We start from the raw sequence: 25,003 nt of genomic DNA on the forward strand, positions 1-25,003 counted from the left end.
CCCTCACCTTCATAGAAACAAAATGGTGACATATTGATAATTTTACCAATTCGTTCCCTATGAAAACTACTTTCATGAGCTGTTATCATGTGATTTGTTTACTTCGTTGCGGTAGTCTTGGCTCATTCGATGGTACCAGAAATGAATCAAGCAACCTTCCAACAAAATGGAGCTCCACTTCATTTCGCAAATCATGTCAAGCAATTACTATCTAATGACAAACTTTATAGCCGTTGGATTGCTCGTGGAAGTAATTTTTTAGATTGGTCACCCCGATCACCAAATTTAACTGTTTGTGATTTCTTTTTATGGGGTTACTTGAAGAAAAACGTTTATACCCATAGCTTCAATAATGATAAGGAACTAAAACGATCAATAGAAGAGGAATTTCTCCGGATACCGCGGAGTTTCTTTGTAAGAGCTTACAAATCAATTCTTAAGCGCTGTTATCAGTGTGTTGCTGTGGATGGACTTCAATTTGAATAATTTTGGACTTTGACTAGGTTTTTCATTAGGCTATGTTCTAGTTGTTTATTTAAAAGTCATATTGCCCTAAAGTGCAACAATAAACATACTTAATGAAACCAAAAACGCCTTATTAATGTTCTTAAAGTATCGTTTTTCAACCGCCATTTTGTTTTTACCAAGGTTAGGGAGTTGAAATTTTCCCACAATACTTTTAGAACCTACTTTGTAAACTGTGTGAAATTTAAAAAAGTTCGGTGCATGAATGGGCACGTAATATAAAATCAAACGTGTAAACCTCTTCGTAGGACACGGTGTATTATGATCATTATCATTACCACTGCATCACTACTAACCCTAACCCAGAAGAATCTCTCTAAACTCCGACCACCTAAACAGTTTGATAAATTTTAATTTTAAATTGTTTGTTGAAATTTTAAATTGTTCCATTTAACATTTTATTTTGTCCTTTGTCCAAAAGTTAGAGTTTAGTGAGCTTACATGGTAACTGGCATATATTGGCAATATGGCGAAACTAGATGTCGTGGATTATTCTCTGGGTTGGTCTGTAGACTTGATGGTGATGATAATGATATAATACACCAAGTGTTCAAATATTTATAAAAAAATTGTTGATTTGAATTGTATGAGTATTTGGCAATTTATGCAATTTTTCATTAATTCATCCCTTCACTCAACATAACTTGAATTCGTTCTGTTTTTTAAGTGAAAATTGATAATTTATTAGTAATATCGTAAGGCTTTTAATTTACAACAGTCAGCAATGTAAAAAGGTAGAAATTGTGAAGGAGACACATAAGGGGTAACTTGGTGTCTCCATAAATAAATAAATTGGTGAAAGCTCTGGCAAAACATGTGATAGAAGTGATGATTGTTTATGACCGAAGAAATCTTAAGAAATTAATTTTCAATTAAAATTCATGCAATTGAACAAAGAAGGGAAGAGATGACGAAGAAGAATTTTGGATGAGAAGGAGGGAGCAGGATACAGTAACAAGGTCAACATTAATAAAATCGAAATGAATTATTTGGGGCAGTTTCAATTTGAAAGACAAATAAAAACAGAAAAACGCATATTAATTGTGTATCCTATCAGCACACTATTTCTATACCTCAGCTGGATCTATGTACCAGCTTTGAAAATGTTTGATTTAGTAGATTTTCAGTTTTGTTAGAGAGTAAATAAATGAATAAATTAGTGTCATTTTGCTTTTATATAGATTAGTTTTATGTGTTTGTAGAAAACAACAGGAAGTGGATGAACCTGGAGTGAGTGATTCATCTAACCTGAAAACTGCAGAAGGAAACCCCGAGGAAGAAAAAAAAGAACCGAAGAAGAAACAGCACGCTAGGCTAGCGGCCGAGCATTCGCTCAGAATGAAAGAGTTATGGCGAAAGAAAAGAGAAGAGAACCAAGCAAGGTGAGACAACATTATTACTTCAATGCAACATTTATTAAATTTTCAAGTCCAAGGTTTTTATTTCATTTACATAGCAGAAGAATACAGATGTTTCAAGAATTGAAAGAGAAAAGAAACTTGAACAAGGCCTACATTTAGTAATAGAAATAAAATTGAAATACAAAAAAATTGAATTACAAAAGTAATTATAAAAAATACAAAAAAGTGAATTTAAAAAAAATCAATTTTTACTTCGTTTAAGAAATAAACAACAAACTATTCAAATTGAAAAAGAAAAACATAAAAAATTAATTGAAAACATTATGCATCTCGGGACTCATCCCATCTTCAGGAGCAATTATAAAAATCATTTATCATTTTTATTCTGTAATTGCACTTGTAGATTGGATGTGTCCCGAAATGCATATTGTCTTTAATGCAGTTTTATGGGTTTTATATTTTGAAAAGTTTATTGGCGATTTCTTAAAAAAAGATTACTATTTCCATTTTATTTATAATCAATCAATAATCCTTCATTGTCACGAAACAGAAAGTGTTGTAACAAACGTCTAGGTACAATAAAATTAAAAACAGTCAAAAAATGTTTACAACAAAATTAGCAAATAGTAATAAACAGCAGTAATTGATAAATAGTAGTTATTAAAACGGGGTCCAACACAAGTCACAACAAAGCTGTTACAGTTAAACAGATGAACACTGATGCTAGTGATGTGGATCGGGAATATTCCCAGTGGGAAGGAACTTATGATTTGGAAATATTTCCGAGGCCAAGAAATTTTTGGAATTTATGGGAACTTAAGGGAATTTATAAAATTGATCTAAAAATGATTGAAATTGATCAATCTCACTCATACTTTACATTAATATAATCAATAAATCATCATTATATTTGCTATTGATCAATATCAGTCACATTTTAAATTAATATAATCAATAAATCATCATTCTTTGAGTCTGTTTTTGCTCACTCACTCACTGTTTTTTAAATACTCGTATAGTCCAGTCAATGAAAGATTATGGAGGGAAAAGTTTGAAACACAATTTTTGACCCCGCAGCTCTTTTAAGGATAGTAAGGGGGTAAACATATCAAAAGTCCTCACTCCTACCCCCTGTGCTAAGGTGGTAGGGCCGGTGGGGGTGGTTTGAAAGTACCATATTTTGTTTTTTGTTCTATCTCGAACAATATGCGCCTTTCGGAAATTTTTGTCGAACATAATTAAAGATCGCAAATTAGACTACAAGTTTCATTTCCAACATTTTTCCATATCTCTCATAGTTTTCTAGGTATGAGCTCTCGAAGGTATCACATTTTGAAGATAACCTCTTCCAGCTCCGATTTTTTTATCTTTTTGGCCTTATAACTCTTTAACGATTGATTGAAAAAATCCGTGCTAATCTTGAGCTCATAAATTATTCTCTTCAATTTCATCTATGGTCTCTTCATTTTACGCATCTCCCTACGATTGTTGCAGCCGTTAGCGTTAGTGTTGAGTGTAAAATCTTCAGTTCAACAATAGATCAATATTGACAAAGAAATTGGGAGGGAATGTTTGGAACAAAATATTTGACTTCGCAGCTTTGTTTGAACTAGTTAGAAGGTGAACATACCAAAAGTCCTCATCACTACCCCTTAAGCTTAAGGGATGAGGGTGGTTTAAACGTTGCATTTTTGCATTTCTGGCTGTTACGCATGTAACTGAGAAACAATGCATTTCAGCGACATGGTTAACTGAACAAAAATGAAGCTGGATAAATTTCCTACAAGTTTTGTACAGTAGAGTTTTGTGATATCTTCTTCAGTTTTCGAGATATTCACTTCTAAAAGTGAAGTTTTTCTTCCAACATTTTGCAATTTCAGGGCTTATTACTCAACAACAATGCATCGAAAAAAATGAGTACTGAACGTTGAATTGTAGAGCATTATATTCTATTTAATTTAATGTATTATTTCATCATTTTATGCTTTTCAATTTTTATAGCAGCTTTAGTGTTGAGTGTGGTAGGAGTGAGGACTTTTGATATGTTTACCCCTCACTATCCTTAAAAGGACTGCGAGGTCAAAAATTGGGATCCAAACTTTTCCTCTATACCTTTTTTTGAGCATTCGTTTCCTGGACTAGTATCTTATTACAATTTAATTGAGCCTTAATGACTCTTGAAAGGTTGTGAGCTGTGGAATTATTTTCTTTTTAAAATTGAATTAAACTCGAGTATGCTCTTGTTTCAGTTTAGCGTATTTTGCTGTATTTTATAATTTCTAATTTTTTGGACTTATTATCTACTCTAATCTTTATTTAGGGGTTCATTTGTTTTTGTGCGGAGAAATTGAATAAAATCATGCAATGAAAGTTAAATTACACTCAATACTTTGTTGACTTTGTTTACCTGATTTACAGGCATTAGTAAGTAAAATAAGTAAGTAATTAGTATTAGTAAGTGAAAATTTGATAAACTTGTAAGACGTGAAAGTAGCATGATAATAGTGGTGCAATTGAATGATTTGGAAAATTTTATTGAGTGCTCAGTTTTCCTTCTACCTTTCATGAAAATGATCAGTCTATGAACTTCAAATTACTGTTTTCTTTGAACCTATTACAATTTATAAGTTATTCATCCTTATATTTCTTACACAAATCTGTTGTATAACAGGTGATTGAGACCTTTTGTAATAAAAAACGTATTTTTCGGTCATTTTAGATTAAAGAGGTTATAAATTCCCTTAAGTTCCCATAAATTCCCGGGAATTTATGAATTTTGGAAATATTTCCCTTAAATTCCCTGGGAATATTTCCTCGATCTTAAATTCCCGGGAATTTTACATCACTAACTGATGCTATTCAAAAAAATCTCCAACGGAATAAAGACATCTTTCAATAAGTAAGCCTTCTATGTGTGATTTGAATAGTGAGATACTTAACAGTCTTACTTCAGGTCTATAGTGAGGTCCACGTTATAATGGCAGTGGATGAAGATAGAAGTATAGCGATACCGATTCTCTGCATTAATTAATTATATTCCTACACTGTCAAAAACATAATTGGCATCGTTGTGGACCTAGAAAAGGATAGTACCACCGGTTTTGTCGAATGATAAACTAGGATAGCAAAACCAAAGTTGATCAAATACTGTCATTATAACGTGGACCGCACTATAGCTATTATTATCTATCTATTAGAGAAAGGTAATAGAACATACACTTTGTTGTTACACATCGATACAGGAATATAGATTATGATATTTCATTAATTAAATAGATTTTTGTGTTTTTTATGTTTAGAGTTTATGGATATTTTTATAGATAAATATTTATTAATTTATTGAATACTAGCAAGTAACCCGCACTCTGCAAGGGTCTGATAAAAATCTTGAAAAACTGAAAACTTGACCTACTGAAATCTTGAAGAATTTAAAATAAGCCCATAACCATAACTTGTAAATTAAGAATCTATATGCGAAGTTTTAAACTAGTCAGTCTAGTAGTTCAGACGTGATGATGCGTCATTCGTGAATTTCCCATCCCATATCTGTATAAGCCAATTCTTTCCTTTATTATATTATAGATCAGAGAAAAAAATGTTCTCAGTTATCATGTCTTTAAAGTGAAGAAACAAAAATATTTATAAAGAAATACTAGTACCCTTAATTGTATTATTTCATTTCAGACATGACTATTCGCTATGAGCACGTAGGTGGAGGGAATTTCAAAATACAGAGGCTATAGGCCTATAGTCACAGAATGGACAGCCAGCCTTCTACCAACATTTTGGTTCCTAATCGGCATTGCCAATACTGTACATTGGTTTATAAGGGAGCCAAACTGATTTTTACGATTTTTTTTTTGCACTTACTATGATATTAGGTCTTTAAAACTAATAGATGTACATTTTTATTGTCTGCTGTATTTTTATACTCGAATGTTGGTAAATAATCATCAGGACAATCTTCGTTTTCAACTTAATTTGTTGTATGAGTATTTGAAAGAGAAAACTGCTAATTTGACAAGGTACGGAACGGTTCAGCTTTAGAGCAGGTGATTTGTAAATTGTATATCATAGGTTCGAGTCCCCACTGATTTTATTCTAAGGGGTTTTAACCTCAATGAATAAATCCATATAATTTTGACAAAATAATGAATAAATTGTCCATTTTTTTACATGTATACAACTTATCTCTCACCCTCTTTAACAGCTTACACACGTCATTGATTTATATAGACAATATATTTATTAAGAAATAATAACAGAATAATAATACTATTATTACCTTTTACTATCCAGCAGGCTCGCTTCGTTTGACTTATCCGTTTAACCAGGCAGCCAGGAGCTCCGCCTCTTTAACACCAAGCTGAATTATGAAGAAAAAAAACAAAAAAAAAAAACAGCTGGAACGCTTCGCTCGTTTGCATATTTCATTTAAGGCTAGGCACATACCAGTTAGTCAAGAAAAGACAAGACACGTTTAGTCACAATACTTCACATAGTTGCTTATGATGCAGAATGCACACTTAGAAAAGAATGGCATGGATGATTTTCTATCAGTATTTAACATTGCCGGTAACCAAAGAAATACAAAGTTTACAGATTTCGATACATTGAGCTGTGAAGAACTTGGAGGAATAATCAAATCACTAAAAAACAAGAAATCCTATGACTGTTACAACTTATCGAATTACTTAGTTAAAAAATCAGCAGAACATATCCTCAAGCCACTAACATTTATCTTCAATAGTTCCATGAAAGCGGGTTACGTACCATCTAAACTGAAATTATCAAAAATAATTCCTGTTTACAAGAAAGGCAATCAAGAACTTCCTGAAAACCATAGACCTATTGCTAATACTCCTATATTTCTAAAAATCTTTGAATATGCTGTGCTAAGACGATTAAGAAAATACTTCAAACTAATAGACTTACTGTCTTCTAACCAATTTGGATTCCGGCAGGCTACTCCACAAATGATGCTCTCTTCTCTTTTGTAGATGAGGCATTATCATCTGTTGATGAAAAATCCAAAGTGAATGGTTTGATAGCCGATCTCTCAAATGCGTTCGACCTTATCAATGTAGAGATTATGTTAAAAAAGCTGCAATTGTATGGATTCGATGGCGCCGTGTTCAGATGGTTTTTTCCCACCTCGATGAAAGGTATCAGTAGGTTGTCATTGACTCTCATACCCATGAGTACCATTCAGAATGGATGAAGACGAGAAACGGGGTCCCCCAGGGGTCAGTACTGGGCCCCCCTGCTTTTTATTATATATATTAATGACTTGCCATCATACCTTGAACCAGCTAAAAGTGTATTATATGCTGACGATGTGAGTATTCTACTGAAAAGCAACAGTCAGCCCAATGTGGAATTGGAGAGAAAAATGCCCTTATCAATTTAGAAAAATGGCTATCTGCTAACATGCTGTTGTTAAATACCAACAAAACTAAAGAAATTCCATTCCGAACTACCAGATATATAATAATTTTATTTGATTTATCAAATAATTTAAGTATCAGAGACTATAAAATAGAATCCGTGAATGATATTAAAGTTGTTGGAGTGGTGATTGACTCTGACCTATCTTGGAGACCTCACCAAGAATACCTCAAAAACAAACTAAACTCAGCAATTTTCGTACTGAGAAATTTGAAAGCTATATTGGACTCCAGGGCTCTTAGAAGTGTTTATTTCGCACTGTTTCACTCACCTGACCTACGGCATTATTTTTTTGGGGAAATTCAAGTTTCGTAGTTGAGGTGTTCAGAATGCAGAAGTGAGCATTGAGAGTGATGATGGGAGAATCAAGAATTAGAACAAGTTGTCGCCCCCTTTTCAAAAAACATCATATTCTCCCATTCCCAAGCCTATATATTTTCGAAACAATCTGCTTCATTAAGAAAAATCTACATGAATTTAATACAGGCGAAACATTCCATCAATACCCAACAAGATATAGGAACAACCTAAGAGACGACACACACCAAACAACCATGTATGAGCGAGGTGTTAGGAGTTCTGGTATTCGGTTGTATAATTTATTGCCAGCTCATATAAAAGAAATGACTGGTACAAAATTCAGAGATCAATTAAAGAAGGAGCTGCTGTCCATATGCGCGTACTAAAGTGAAGAGTTCAGGGAGTACTACGAGCGTCGAGATGGGGTTTAGAGAGAAAAAAAAGTAAGACTTTTCATGTATTTTATGTTCTGTATTTTATTGTCTTACGATATTGACAAGTCCAAATACCCCTTTTATAGAAGGTCAGTGGATGAAATAATAATAAAATAAATAAAAATAAATATGAAGACATGTCTAATTGCAATGACTAATCGGTGTGTGTTGCTTCATAAGCAACTATGTGAAGTATTGTGACTAAACGTGACTAGTATTGTCTTGACTAACTGGTGTGTGCCCACCCTAAGTGTCCACCCATCTTGTCCCTGTCTAGTAATTTGAACTTTGAGATGTAAATGTTGTAGATTACTTACAAAACATACTTTTCTAACCCTTTCAAGTTTTAATTCACTTGAGAAATATGTAAAAATGAATTGGAAATGCAATGTAAAACTGGAGAAAACACAGGAAAACCGCTGATTTTTACTCATTTTTGGCGTAATTCAAAAGCACTCAGACACAACATTTGTAATCCTCAGAAGAGTTTATAAACCAAATTTAAACATTGTCTGTTAATTCTTTGAAAACGCTGGAAACCAGCTTATTTTGGGCATATCTCTTGGCATTATTCCAAAGTCCTTCTATTTCAACATTTTCATAGATTGGCTTAACTTTTCTACGGAATTTGCTTCAGAGAGTAAATGAACAGGAGAATAAAAGTTCAAATTTGGTACAGCTTTTCATCTAGGTTGGAAATTCCATCAAAATCTTCGCCAAAGATACGCCCTGAATGAACAGCATTTTCTGCTTCTTCTAATCTTTATGAGAACTAAGAGCAAAGTCTTACATTTGGTTCACTGGTTCAACTAAGGTGTACAAAATTAATGTAGTCTTGAGAATGCTCTCAATAGACGCGAAAGATTCGCTGTTTTTCCAGTGTTTATCCGCATTTTTTCAGTCATTTGGTGACTGAATCGAGCCTGAAAGTCTGTATTGACTATTTGACGGAGTAAGGAAGCAAGCTGAAGTCATAAATGCAGGCGAACGAAGCGACCCTGCTTGTCTCTGGATGTTAAGCCGGTGGTCGAGGGGGTGGAGCTCCCTGGCTAGACGGATTAGTCGAGCGAAGCGAGCCTGTTGTCTAGTAAACAAGAATAGTCACGACTATACTACTTTTAAAGTGTTATCTAAATTTGGGAAAGAAATAGTACAAGGAGTATCCTTAATTTTCCTCTCCCAATCAGTGCTTCTTTGTAAAAAATATAAATAAATAAATAAGTAGTTCTGTGAACAGTAGACCTCACGCAGTTTTATCATTTACAAGTATCTGATGTCACCTGTTTGAAATGTTAACAAACTGAGTTCACGTTTGAATTAGTATTCCATATGATAGAATTCATCCAGTTCCGTGATAATCTCTCCATCTGATGAAAATTAATTTAATACCACTTATGTATTTCATTAATAATTTCTGATCTGCATGGTAATGATTAATAATGTGAATATCTTCGAAACGGTTTGAGATAGCGATGTGCGGTTTTTGCCATTCATTCTTTCTTGGAATTCTGTATCGAAATCATGTATCGCATGACCACCTTCCTATTTAAAAAAACAAAGTTGCATTCAACATGGTGGATTCAAGATGGCGGACCAGATTTTCAAAGTCATAGTAAAGGTAGTATTTTCAATTTGAGTAGGATCCCCAATCACACCCACCGTAAATTACCTTTGTGTATGAGATATTTAGCCGTTCTCGGACTTTTCACCACTCTGTATATACTATATAGTGATATCAGAGTATGGAGGAATTCCTTTTCTTTTCATATTATCCTTAAAATGCAAAGTTTCAAAAAAACCTTGAGTATACATCGACGCGCAGTTGAAAAAGGAATATTCCTGCAAAATCTCATCGAATTCTGTCAACGCGTTGGCCGTAGTCGCGTTACATACAGACAGACAAAAGAAAAGCTGAGTTGAAACATAGACCTCACTACGTTCGGTCAACAATGTGTTGACAATAAGCTGAGTTGAGACAAACAAAAAAAACCTTGAGTCTTTTTAATGTTATAAAGATGTTTATTACTGTTACTGTTTAATGTGTACGACTAGCTAGGAAACAATGTTTCTTATTCTTATCCCAAAGAATCCCCTTGCAGCCTACTGTATATAGAAATTTACAAATCTGTGGTGTTCAGTATCTAAGATTAAAATTCAATCTATGAGTTGTTAGCTCTTTTTAAATTTATCATAGTGTTAGTATATTATGATCTTGGAGAATTGGTAACTGCTCATCAATTAAAAAACAACTAATTCCAATAGATAAAACCAATTTACAATTAATCAGTTGTTGAAACTCTTAAATGCAATTATTTATATGTAGGTGGGTATAATAAATTGATTACTGTAAAAACTTCAGTTGGCAATGGCAAAGCATAAAGTAGAGATACCGTTTTAAATACCTAGATTATCTGTGTTTCTGGTCTAAGGTTTCTAGTCATTTTGTAAAATGAGTGACCAATCTGCGATAAGCTGGTCAATTAGCCAATACCGGTACGCATACTAGGCCTATTTGCCTACTATTTTAGAATTAAGTTTGTTTTTCGTTAACTTCAAAATTATATTTTTAATATGTGAACATTTCCTATTTAGTTATAATAATGTAAAATATTTCTTCTATGTTTAGTTTTGAAGCATCTAAATTTAAAAATCTACTTTGTGAAAATACTTGAGGACTGAAAATTTTGTGAATTGAAGAGCTACAAGACTTGACCTATTTCGGACTATGTGTTATCTAAATTTGGGAGAGGTTACCTTATTTTTCCTCTCCCTATCATTTTGATAATGTACTTATTGTATGAATGAATATTTGAGACCTGTCTACTGCTGAAGCCTAACCGAAGCCTATTCAAAATAAAAATACTCACTACCCCGCCTATTGAAGCAATTTTGCTAGTAATACTAGAAATAATTATATTTTTTCAACACAGCATTAGATTAAATAATTAAATTTTAAAGTTATAAAAATGTTTATTACTGTTGATGTGCTTACTTTAATTCAAGATACTGAAGTTGATTCTTCAACCACTGTATATACAAGAAAGATCCACAATAAATCTATACTCAATTATAAATGGGCTTTAATATACTTCACCCTTATAATGTAATGTTGAATTAATGTTTTGTGGACTAATTGATTAATTAAATTCTAATGATTATCCGACAGAGTCCAGATTAGTACAAGGTCTATAAATACAGGTCATGACACTCGTGTTCCTTATGGAGCGGCCATTATGTGGGGTCTTTATGGCGGTACATTTGAAATATTCTAAATCTGCTCATAACAAAATAATGTATTATGCTTTTTAAAAACAATATTCTGGTTCAGATAATATGTAAATTCAGGTTTTCGATTTTTTAATAATGAAATTTCAATAATAAATGGTTCAATAATTCATTTTTTATTATTAAAAATTGTTCTTATTCTTGTAACTTGCTATGATTCATAAGGTATTGGGACAAAAGGCTAACCTCAAAAAGATTTTGAAGTTCCCAATCTAAAAATCAACAATTCAGTTCCTAGTTGGAATCTAATATTATTATTCTGTGTGAAGTATTTATTTTACAATTCAAAGCCAAGCAATATTCCTTGAACAATTTAACAAAATAACACGTCATCATATTGTTCAATCTTTAATGATAACAGATGATAAATTTGAAAATTGGTGAACTAGAACCCCATAAAATGGCGATTTTGCATCACGGGACTGTGTCATGACCTGTATTTATAGACCTTGTTCATAGCCGGACCTCCTATATTTGCTATGAGCACATAGGTGGAGAGGCTTACAAAAATGGCGGAAGCGCCCGTGCCAGAAGTTTTTCTAATTTAATTCGTCGTCAATTAGGCCACAATTTAACTCGGGGAGGATAGGGATGTTGCATTAAAAACGCAAAATAGTTATTATTGTAAAAATATAAGTACAATTAGTAAGGTCTTTCCTCTATCAATATTCCTTACTCCCAAAAATTAATTGGTTTGATGAAGAAAAAGATTGAAGCTTTTAATTAAAATCGGATATTGTATGCATGTCCGTTATGTAGATTCACATCAACTGTCAGCATTCCTCCATTAATAGCATCAATCCGTCTAATTGAACTAATGCTGACAGATTAGAGTGATTCTAAGTATAATTCTTTTAAATAAATGCAGATGACGATGTCAATTTATCGCACCAGTATTGGAGTTGCTATCATTAATGACATTTCGACTTTCTTATCATAGCTGTCATAATGTAAATAATATCGAATCCAACTGTCAAATGGATGATAATAATAATAATGATGATAATAAAAAGAGCTTTTATTGAAAGAAAAGAATAATAAAAAGTGATTATGTAATAAATAATATCGGGGACTGAGCTTCGCTCTGGAGTACAAAAGCATAAAAAATTACGAAAGAAGAAATTATAATAACATTCATAGAGAGATGTTCTATCTAATCACAGTAAATTGAGATTAATTCCCAGAAGAATGCAAAAATTTCCCTCACAAAGACCCAGTTGAACAAAAGCCGGTTAAATTTTAATCCTGATTAAAACTTCACGTGAACCAAATCAGAGAAGACCATTTCAAAAAGATGGAATAACCCACTTGCTCACTTCCATTACGGTATCGACAGACGACAAAAATTCCAGCTGTTTTTCCAAGGACGTATTTATCCTTTCAATATCCTTCAGCGAGTTTTCCCAGGGATGAGACCTAGTGCAATCGAATCTTTATATTATAAACTTACTATGTTCTGAATTTCGTGAGAATCGTTAGAGTTGTTTTCGAGATCCGATGAAATACATACATATAAACAGAAGTTGCTCGTTTAATAGTATAGGATTGTCAGCTAATTTTCCCCATGGATAAAATCTGTCAGGGGAGTTGGCTATAAATACAAAAGCATTTAAGACGAAAAAATACATAAAACTGAAAGTTTTATTTATTGATTCATATGGCTTTTATTGGCAGAGAGATCCTTTAGAATGTTCTGCCTTAATACCCAATGTCATTTCCTATTAACACCCAATTTTATAGGTTATATATTGGGTTCTTCATGTTTTCTCACTAAAAAATTATACTTTCACTTCCTGAGTTTCTATTTTATAAAGTTTAAAAATATTAAGAAAACTCATTTCTAAACACTAATTTATATTTGAAAAGCAAACAAATATAAAATTTTGATGATAATATTGAAATATGAAAATTTCACATTACAATTTTTCCATGGCAACCAAACTGAAAGTATAAGCACATTAAATGAGATATAATTTATTAGTAAAGTCCATTCAGTGGTAATTAAACTCTTGAACTAGAGAGTATCTGTAACTCCAAGCAGCCTTGCAAAACTTGCTGAGTTCAACCCAGCTGTCACCATTCAGAAATGCCCTCAGCTCATTCATCGATAGCACGCTCCTCCTCAGATAATTGCACCGGATTTCCCGCAGCATCCGACATCTGGCAATGAAGTGCACCACATCTTCCTCCTCCCTTAGGTCGCACAGAGAGTAAAGCTTCACCTCCTGGTTGATTGCATACTTTTTGAGCTGGATAAGCTCTGTTTTCGCCTTCAGGAACCATTTAATCAGTGTGAGTCTTGCGGCTCATGCATGTAGTTCACACTATCCGCCAGGTCACGGTACAAGGAGTAGCGCTCACTTCGCAGCAGCTTTGCCTTCCAATTATTCCGGAATGTTTCCTTAATTTTCTCGCCCATTTTATTGATGCTACAAGTTGGTGAAGAGGAGTCTGACATGCTGATGTTATATAATCTTTCTAAGATCATCCAATCTTTGGCTGAATCTTAAATCCAATCTGGGATGCAATACTTGGCAACAAAAATTCCCCTTGTCATTACTTCTTCCAACAAGAATCTGGGATCCAATACTTGGCAACAAAAATTCCCCTTGTCATTACGTCTTCCAACAAGAATCTGGGATACCTTTCAGTTGGGAGCTGTAGGCATCTTCTAATGTATTTGGCATGCAGTTTCACTGTATATACAAGCAGTGGTAAACATCGAGTTTCCAGGAACATGCTGTATACTGGTGTCCATACTGGGAGGCTGAGAACTTTTCGAAGGAAGAGACGTTGAACCTTTTCTACATCATCATATGGCTTTCCTCCCCATACTTGGGCTCCGTAGCAAAGCCTAGATCTGTTCACTGCATCGAATACATTCAGTTTGAATTTGAAAGGAATATTGTTTTGTGTCAGCATTTTATTAAACATATTCAGGGCAATTCTCGCTGAAGACGATCTCTCCTGAAAGTGAGCAGTCATAGACAAACCAGATGATAAGTTCATTCCTAAATATTTGTAGCTATTAACTACTCCAATAACCTCATTTTCGTACCTCCACGTATTGTCTGCCCAGTCTGAAGATAACTATCTTTGACTTGGCCAAATTGACCTTGAAATTCCATTTTTTGCAGTATGCCTCCATATTGGTTATCATTCTTCTCAGACCCACCTTGTCAGAAGCAAGCAGAACTAAGTCATCTGCATATGCTATTATTTATATTTTTAATGATGTGTCATATTATAAAGATTTTGTAATATGCTTTGAATATTCTAATTGGCAATAAATATGCTAGCAGTTTTATGCATGCATTCCTTATTCTCACTCCTCCATCCAAACATTGTTCCAGGTCATTGATGAACAGTGAAAAAAGAAGGGGTCTTAATAGACAACCCTGCTTGACGCCAGTATTAGTTTCGAAGCTCCTTGACAGACACTGACTGCCCCACACTCTAGCCGGTGACTCCTCGTATAGGTTCTTCAGCGCGTTGAACACTTTATATGAGACACCAATCTTAGACAATTTATAGAACAAGGCATGTCTATCTATTCTATCGAATGCAGCTGAATAATCAACACATAATAGATTTACATCATTATTTTACAATGAAGTGCACCACATCTTCCTCCTCCCTTAGGTTGCACAGAGAGCAAAGCTTCACCTCCTGGTTGATTGCATACTTTTTGAGCTGGATAAGCTCTGTTTTCGCCTTCAGGAACCATTCAATCAGTGTGAAGTCTTGTGGCTCATGCATTTAGTTCACACCATCCGCCAGGTCTCGGTACAAGGAGTAGCGCTCACTTCGCAGCAGCTTTGCCTTCCAATTATTCCGGAATGTTTCCTTAATTTTCTCGCCTATTTAATTGATGTTACAAGTTTGTGAAGAGATGTCGGACATGCTGATTTTATATCATCTTTCTAAGATCATGCAATCCTTGGCAACAAAAATTCCCCTTGTCATTACTTCTTCCAACAAGAATCTGGGATACCTTTCACTTAGGAGCTGCAGGCATCTTCTAATGTATTTGGCATGCAGTTTCACTGTGTAGACAAGCAGCGGCAAACATCGCGTTTCCAGGAACATGCTGTATACTGGTGTCCATACTGGGAGGCTGAAAACTTTTCGAAGGAAGAGACGTTGAACCTTTTCTACATCATCATATGGCTTTCCTCCCCATACTTGGGCTCCGTAGCAAAGCCTAGATCTGGTCACTGCATCGAATACATTCAGTTTGGATTTGAAAGGAATATTGTTTTGTGTCAGCAGCTTATTAAACATAATCAGGGTAATTCTCGCTGAAGACGAACTCTCCCGAAAGTGAGCAGTCAGAGACAATCCAGATGATAAGTTCATTCCTAAATATTTGTAGCTATTTTACTACTTCAATAACCTCATTTTCGTACCTCCACGTATTGTCTGCCCAGTCTGAAGATAACTATCTTTGACTTGAGATTCCATTTTTGGCAATATGCCTCCAGATTGGTTATCATTCTTCTCAGACCTACCTTGTCAGAAGCAAGCAGAACTAAGTCATCTGCATATGCTACTATTTATATTTTTAATGATATGTCATATTATAAAGATTTTGTAATATGTTTTGAATATTATAATTGGCAATAAATATGCTAGCAGTTTTATGCATGCATTCCTTATTCTCACTCCTCCATCCAAAGATTGTTCAGGTCATTGATGAACAGTGAAAAAAGAAGAGGGCTCAATAGACAACCCTGCTTGACGCCAGTATTAGTTTCGAAGGTCCTTGACAGACACTGACTGCCCCACACTCTAGCCGGTGACTCCTCGTATAGGTTTTTCAGCGCGTTGAACATTTTATATGAGACACCAATCTTAGACAATTTATAGAATGAGGCATGTCTATCTATTCTATCCAATGCAGCTGAATAATCAACAAAGAATGCATAGGTCTTCTGTCCACTGGTGTCTAACTGAATGTTGACAATACTCATTAGGTTAAAGATGTTGTCAATTGTTGAATAGCCCTTCCTGAAGCCTGTCTGGATATCATGGAGAACATAATGACATTCAATCCACCCTTCAAGTTTGGCCAACAGTACCCCGGCATAAATTTTGCTCTTAGTATTACAAAAAGAAATACCTCTGTAATTTTCTGTTTCATTTATATCTCCCTTCTTGAAGATTGGGTAGATTATGGACTGCTTGAAGCTACTTGGGGCATCAGCTGAATCAAATATATTATTGAAACACAGAGTCAGCTTCTCTTGAAAATTGTCTGGTGCATATTTGAAAACTCATAGGGAATTCTATCTTCGCCGGGAGCCTTATTATGCTTGGCTTTTGCTAAAATCCTGGTCAAGTCTTGAGGTGATATTGAGGCATCAAGTATTAAATATAGATACTAGAAACTATTAATGGATAGAATAACTTTAATTTGAAATTATAACTCAAGTTATAGCCTAATTGACGATCTAAATTCCAATGATTATCCGAAAGATTGCAGATCAGTAGATTCTAGCACAAGGTCTATAAAGACCAAGGTTTCTATAGACCTTGTCATAGCCAATATATATGGGAACTGCGCCTAGAGAAATAAAAAATGGCCGTCATATTTGGTGGACTTAAACAAACTTCCAATAAGAAAAAATAGAGCGGGGATCAGTTTGTCGAAATCTCAGTTCGTCTAGTTCTCGTTTTTTTAACATTTTTATTGCCCATAAAAACAAAATACAAAATAAAAAAACTTACAAAAGAAATATTCTAGATTATAATATTATGCTATTTTACAAATAAATTAAAATTACATGGCACCACCCAGCAAGGGAAAAACCCTGACCGCTGAGTGAGAGTATCAGCTGTTTAGACAATATAAAAATTTATTTACTAATAATCAAAGCTACAAAAATCGTTTAAAATGTTAAAACTTCTATCAACTACGGCGGCCATTTTTTGTAGGCTCAGGTCCGGTGTAAAGAAGGTCCTGTCATAGTCAAGGCCTGTACAAAGATAGACCTATCTTGCTCATAGCCAATAGTCAATCGCATGAAAATAGTCTGATTGAAACCCCCTCCCGCACCAGTAGACGTTGCCAATTCGTCAAAGTGTATTTTAAAAATATTAATAGGTACTAATCCATAATCAGCAGTGTACAACGTTGATGAACTCTTGAGGTAGGCGCACACAGATCGTCATCGGACGGATCGTATGATTAGATTTGATGCATTGTTAGGATGCGGATAGGTATGCGCACTCCAATTGAAAACAATGCATCAAATCTAATCGTCCGATGCGTGCCGTCCATCCGATGACGATCTGTGTGCGCCTACCTTTATTTGGAAAAGTTGCACTCATCTGTTTCAATTTCCATCGGACTATTGCGCGTTCGATTCGGGAATTCATTCCATTATCAAGTGTAAAAATCTTATTTCAAGAATTGTATAAACATGTATGAACGTTGCTTCGATTCTCATATATCATCGATTTTTATTTACAACTAAGTTGTAAAATAATTCATTACATCCTATCTTAGTGAAAATGTATTTTTGTATCAAATTTTTCTGCTTATTCCAAAGCTATTTTGATTAGTGAATGATTGAAATTGTTTAAAATGTATTTTTAATAATGTAAGGCTGTTTAAAGCAGGCAACAGTGTCAAAGAGAGGAAATAGGAGAAAGTGACGGCAACGGTAGCAACACTTCAAATAGTAATAAAATTGATCACTTGGCCGAAAATCGGAAGAGAGCAATTGAACAAAGAAAGGAATTAGATAGAAGAAAAAGAGAGAAATCAGATAAAATTAAGGAAAGTTGGAGAAAGAGAAGAGAAAATGCAGCAAAAAGGTATGCAAATTTAATTTGTAATTCATTTATTTCTCTAGGACTAGTTATTAGTTTTATTATCCATACTATTATTCATAAGTTTATTGTAGTCTTTTCCCACGTAAATCTTATATATTTTATTTTAAAATTGCAAATGACGAAAAATTCACAGCCAATACTGCTTGTTCAGCTCCACATTGATAATAAAATGTTCATATACAGGGTGTCCCACGAAAGGTGTAACAGCTGAAGACCATAGAATCTACATGGAATTTGCAATAAAAAATGTATAGTAACATTTTCTTACATCGACCTTAGTTTTCAATATATATAGATTTTTCGATATTTATTAAAACGTCAATAACTGGGAAACTTTTTAGTCAAAATCTAATTCCAATGATATGGTTAGAAAGAGGAAGAAATTTCCAATAAGATTCATTCAATTTCTTCCTTGGTTTGACGTTTTTGAACTTTTTATAAGCGCTCAAAGGTGAAAATGTTTATTTTTCGAGTTCAAAGGTGAATTTCAAACAGTTTGAACGCTCATAAAAAGTGCAAAAACGTCAAACATAGGAAAAAATTGTATGACTCTTATTGTAAATTTCTTCCTCTTTCTAACCCATTGGAATTATATTTTGACTGATAATTTTATAGTTATTGGCGTTTTCATAAAATGGCGAAAAATCTACATATCTCGAAAACTAAGGTCGATGTAAGAAAATTTTACTGAACATTTTTGTTGCAAATTTCATATTGATTCCTATGGTCTTTGGCTGTTACACTTTTCATGGGACACTGTATATTATCTGCAGTGCATTTATTTTAATTCTTAGAAATATATACACACTACATAAATAAATATATACAGTGTCCCACGAAAGGTGTAACAGCCGAAGACCGTAGGTTCTACATGAAATATGCTACATAAAATGTTCAGCAAAATTTTCTCATATCGACCATATTTTTCGATATACAGAGTGTTTCAGAAGTCGTGTCGAACATTTTAGGGTATTGTTCCTGGATGATAGGAGACTACAAATGTGGTATTTTGAGTGTCCAAAACTCAGCGGTTATCCTTATAGCTGCAATTTTGTTTCTTTTTTCACTTAGAAATTTTTATCTCATGAACGAAATTTTGTATTGATCTGAAATTTGACATGAATATTTATGCTATATAGACTCAACTTTAAAAAATAAAATAGAAAATTTTCGATGTACATATTCAAAATGGCGGCCATTTTTAATTTTTGATTGCAAATTTCACGAAAACCGTTCACTTTACAGAAAATTTACAACAGTCAAAAAGTTAGCAAATTTTATCAAGATTTCAAAGATACCTCATTTATTAAGATTGGTCAAAGAATAACAGAGAAATTAATTATTTTCGTACAGCATGCATGATCGTGAACAAAACATATCATGTGAAAAACATTGTAAAATCAGCTGGATGGCCATATGGAACCATACCGAGTTTCAAATCTTCATCTTAAATACAATTGGAATTAAAAATGTAATATTGATGTTTAAATTGTGAAAAGTAGTCATGCATGCAATACGAAAGTAATGAATTTCTCTGTTATTCTTTGACCAATCTTAATAAATGAGGTATCCTTGAAATCTTGATAAAATTTGCTAACTCTTTTGTTTCCTGTAAATTTTCTGTAAAGTGAACGGTTTTCGTGAAATTTGCAATCAAAAATTTAAAATGGTCGCCATTTTGAAAATTTACATCCAAAAGTTTTTATTTTATTTTTCAAATTTGAGTAATTAATAGCATAAATATAAATACAATAAATAGCATAAATATTCATTCCAAATTTTAGATCAATACATCATTTCGTTCTTGAGATAAAAATTTCTAAGTGAAAAAACAAAATGGCAGTTATAAGGATAACCGCTGAGTTTTGGACACTTTAAATACATTTGTAATCTCCTATCATCCAGGAACAATACCCTAAAATGTACGTCAACTAGAAGACTATCAGTCAAAATCTAATTCTAAGGATATGAATGAAAGAGGAAGAAATATCCAATATAATTGATTCATATAATTTGTTCCTTTGACGTTTTTGAGCGTTCAAACTGTATTTTTATGTAGTATTTTTCAAAAATACCGGAAAATCGATAAATCTCAAAAACTAAAGTCGATATAAGAAAATTTTACTGGGCATTTTTTGTTGCAAATTGTATGTAGAATCCATGCATGTTGTATTTTGTGTCTTCGGCTGTTACGCCTTTCGTCGGATACTCTGTATATACTAATCCCCACACTATAAAAAAGCAAATAATGTCTCAGGAAACACGGATTGTATCAAATCATTGGATAAACAATGATAAATCACAGTAATCACTGATTGATTGTTTTGATTCAAGTATGAATGCTTTCAATATTTTTCATATTACATTTTTTAAATATTTTTTCAGGCTACTTTGTTCACATTACATTTTTTTAAATACTTTTTTCAGACTACTTTGTTGTAAAAGTAACCTGTGGTACTTTTCTAGAAGTTGTGCAATTCTAAATGATTGAATAAATAGAAAAATGAATTAATTTAAATACTGTATCTAACAAATGTCTCAATTCAAACAAGTGTTCATATCTTTCCCCTGCCCAAAATGTCGGAATAAATAACAATTTCAGAAATATTTCAAAATTTGAAGGAGATGAAACTGTTGACAGATGCTTCCCGACAACATCGAATAAGTACCGGTATTGGAATATTGAAAGACGAAAGGAGATGTCGATGAAAGCGCGCAAACAGCGGATGGAGGAAGTGAGGAGGAAAAGAGAGAAGAAAAGAGAGAAATCCAGAAAAATAAGGGAAAGTTGGAGAAGGAGAAAAGAAGAGAAAGCAGCAACAAGGTAGGCAAACGGAATCCAATATAACCTACTTAATAGTAGTTTTTCATTTTCACATCATTCTAATGTTACAAAATGAGTAAAAACTTTTATTTTAATTTGTCAATTTTCTCATTCAATTTGTGTATTTTAATGCAGTCAATGAAAGATTATAGAAACACAATTTTTGACCCCACAGCTTTTTCTGTTGAGGAGTAAACATATCAAAAGTCTCACCCCTACCTCCTGTTGAGTATTTGAGTATTTGTTGAGTATTGATTATTTATTCTTCATTGATTACCGTAATACAATAAGTACATCATCAAAATGATAGGGAGAGAAAAAATAAGGTAATATTTTGCTATTCCTCTCCCAAATTTAGATAAGGTTACACATAGACCGAAATAGGTTAAGTCTAAAAGCATTATTAGGTTTAAAAGCACTATTTTTTGTTTTTCGCATAAATCTCGAACAATATGCGTGTTACAGGAATTTTTATTTCATACAAAATTAAAGCTCACAAATTGGCCTACAAGTTTTATTTGTAGCATTTTTCCATATCTCACAATTTTCTGGATGTACGCTCTTGAAGGTGTGACAGTTTCAAGGAAACGCCTTCTGCCTCTGATTTTCCATCTATCTTTTTGGTTTTATAACTTTTTAAAGATTGATCACATGATCAGTGCTAATCATGAGCTAATAGAGCATTAAATGCTCTTTAATTTTAAGTATAATTCCATTTTGGATCTCCCTACGACTGTTGCAGCAGTTATAGTGATGAGTGCGAAATATTCAGTTTAACAACAATTGACCAGTTGACAGATAAATTTGGAATGTTTGGAGCACAATATTCGAAGTCACAGCTTTGACTAGATTATTTGAAAGGAAAACATATCAAAAGTCGTCATCCCTATCCCTTGTGCTTAAGGGATGAGGGTGGTCTAAAAGTCAAAATTTTTCATTTCTGTTCAGTATGCATTCTCATCTTGTGAACAATGCCTTTCAACGATAAACATTAATTGCTAAATAAAGGACACTGACTAACCAACCAAAATTTTTTATAAATTTCCTACCAGGTTTGTTTATTCGTATCTCAATAGTTTTCGAGATATCCGCTCTTGGATGTGTAAAATCTTGAAAAACAGTTCTCCATTCAACTTTTTGCACTTTCAGGGACTATTACTCTTTAACAATGCATCGAAAAATAAGTACTGGATGTAGGGTTGTAAGCATTTAATTCTCATCAATTTGATATCGGCATATTATTATTTTTTATCTTAGAAAATCAATTTTTTTATCACATGGAAGAGAATTTAATGCTCATATTTTAAATTTTAATATTAATGAAGTCCAAAACTAAACAGGGAAACAATTTTTTTATTATTCAAATTTCCCATCAAACAACATCAATATTTTCATCTTATATCTGGGAGACAGCATTGTATATTCTTTTCATATTTTTTGACAACTTATTTATATATTCTCAGTAATTTGTTTTTCAACTCAATGGAGTGAAAATATTGTTAATCTATTATATAGGCTAAGTCACGCACTTCACATTTCTGGTCCGATAATACTCCTTGAGATTAATTGATAAGTGATGACAATTTTGAATTTAGTAATAATGTTAGAAAGCCGAAAAGCACTCGAAAGGGCAATAATTTCAACAATAATGAATTAAAAAGAGAATTTCAAGCCAAAAATTCACAAAGTTTTTGAGAAACAAATTGAAAAACAATGCTTTCAACTAATGCTAATAATAAACAAAGTATGATTGCGTTAACTCAACCACCAAATGAAAATGATTATTGAAATACAAAATGATTTGAAAATTATAGTTCTGACAATTAGTTTAGTTTAATTTCTGTCAAATAACACTACAGAATCAAGCAAAGCTTGGTAGTATATGACACGTCAAAAGTATTGAGCACAGTACTAAAAAAAGTAATTATAAAAGGGAGAAAAAAAGAAGAAAATCAGAACTTACAAAGGAGTTCAAAAAATATGCTTGCAAAAAAAATCCTTCACGCGCCTATAGTGCGGTCCATGTTATAATGACAGTATTTGATCAACTTCGGTTTTGCTATCCTTGTCTATCTTTCGACAAAGCCGGTGGTACTATCCTTTTCTAAGTCCACAACGGTGCCAATTATGTTTTTGACAGTGTAGAAATATGTTTAATTAATGCAGAGAATCGGCATCGCTATTCTTCTATCTTTATTCACTGTCATTATAACGTGGACCTCACTATACAATAGTTGGAGCTTTCCTCTAAACTGTACGGAGATGCATTTATCAATTTAGCTTTTATTGCATTCTTGAACCTTTCTGAGATCTCAATACATTTTATTTCAATAGGAAGAGAGTTATAAACTCTTAATCAGTAATTTTCAGTACTGTTGATGAGTAGGTAAATGAATGCATAAATTATCGCCATTCCGCTTTTATATACATTAGTTTTGTGTATTTTCAGCGGATCAAAGAAAGTGGATGAACCTGGATTGATTGATTTACCTAACCTGAAAACTACAGAAAGAAACCCCGAGGCAGAGACAGAAGAGGCGAAGAAGAAACGGCTAGCAGCCGAGCATTCGCTCAGAATGAAAGAGTTCTGGCGAAAGAAAAGAGAAGAGAAACAAGAAAGGTAATACAAAATTCATTACTTCAATGCAACATTTATCAAACTTTGAAGTCAAGGCTCTCTCAATTAATATGCACATAGTAGAAGAAACTACAGATGTTTCAAGAATTGAAAGAGAAGATAAACTTGGAGAAAGGTAATTATGAATAACAAGGCCAACTTTTAGTATTATTATTATTAAAAATCACAAAATTATAATAAGAAATTTTAATAGATTCTCACTTCATGTATGATAGATATAAGATGATATATGTATAATGATTAATTCAATTTTTAAAACCTATCATTCAAGTAATGTGAGAGAAATTTGAATAAAAAATTATTATTATTATTATTATTAGCGTATGGCTTTTAATGGTGGGGAGACCCAAGGAAAGTTCCACCTCGCCGTATATAGTCCAAAGTTGCCTAATGGGAAACCGGACACTAAGGTTATAGTGAGCACAATACTTTAAATTTACACTTTTCACTTCGGAGTTGAGTTCATTTTGATGTAAAAAAGTCCAAACAAATACAAAAACCAAACACAAAACCACTAAGCCAAATTTAGGCAATAAATATTAGAGCCGAAAATTGATAGCACGTTACAATTTTACCATGTCAACCATACTTTTAGTAATAGAAATAGAAAAATTTAGTTTATTTGTATGTTTATATATATTCATAAATCTCGTTATATATTTATATGAACTATTTATATAATTTGTCTATTATTTCTATTATTATGCTTGATCAATTGTATTATATCAATTTGTAAAATATGACGATACATCTGCCTTGGCAGTCACTCCGTATCTCTGGCGTTTTATGTCAATAAATATATTTATTTTATTTATTTAATATTGAAAGACGAAATGATAGGTTGAGGAAATTGCGAGAACTACGGATGGAGGAAGCTAGGAAGAAAAGAGAGAAAGCCAGAAAAATAAGGGAAAGTTGGAGAAGGAGGAAAGAAAAGGAAGCAGTAACAAGGTAAGTAAATGGAATTTAATAGCCTACATTATTGTAGTTTTAAAATAAAAAAGCGTTTTTCGTTTCATCCAAATATTTCTAAAATGTTATATTCAGCTGAAAAAATGTCATTTCAATTTGTTAATTTTCTCATTCTGATTCTGTATCTCTTGTTCTCTCATTTCTCTCGTTTTGTGAATTGCAAGAACAATTTTACTGTACATTTTTCTTCGTGTCAGTGATCACAAGCTGAACGAAATTATATAAGCATTGAAAAACAATGCTTCAACTACGGTAAACCGACTTTGGGGAGTTGAAATTTTAAATAGCTTGCAATCAATACTAAAGTTAAAACAGATCTCTTGCAATATTTTTTATTCTGCAATCTTTAAAAGAGTATTTTTCATTATAAAAAGTT

The 25,003-nt window shown here is 33.0% G+C and overlaps 1 protein-coding gene across 5 annotated transcripts in view; it reads left to right on the forward strand.

Annotated features, from left to right (window-relative positions):
- The window catches only part of LOC111062429 (trichohyalin), a 107,207-nt gene that overhangs the window by 20,885 nt on the left and 61,319 nt on the right, over positions 1-25,003 (forward strand). For 3 of the 5 annotated variants that reach the window (XM_039438243.1, XM_039438244.1, XM_039438245.1), the window contains exons 6-10: positions 1,728-1,907; positions 17,975-18,175; positions 20,835-21,017; positions 23,467-23,637; positions 24,484-24,606. In XM_039438243.1, the coding sequence (XP_039294177.1) occupies positions 1,728-1,907; positions 17,975-18,175; positions 20,835-21,017; positions 23,467-23,637; positions 24,484-24,606 (858 nt within the window). The remainder of the gene's footprint in view (positions 1-1,727; positions 1,908-17,974; positions 18,176-20,834; positions 21,018-23,466; positions 23,638-24,483; positions 24,607-25,003) is intronic. The other 2 variants (XM_039438246.1, XM_039438247.1) reach the window with 1 other exon arrangement.

The sequence above is a fragment of the Nilaparvata lugens genome, chromosome 11, assembly GCF_014356525.2.
Source record: "Nilaparvata lugens isolate BPH chromosome 11, ASM1435652v1, whole genome shotgun sequence".
Lineage (NCBI taxonomy): Eukaryota > Metazoa > Arthropoda > Insecta > Hemiptera > Delphacidae > Nilaparvata > Nilaparvata lugens.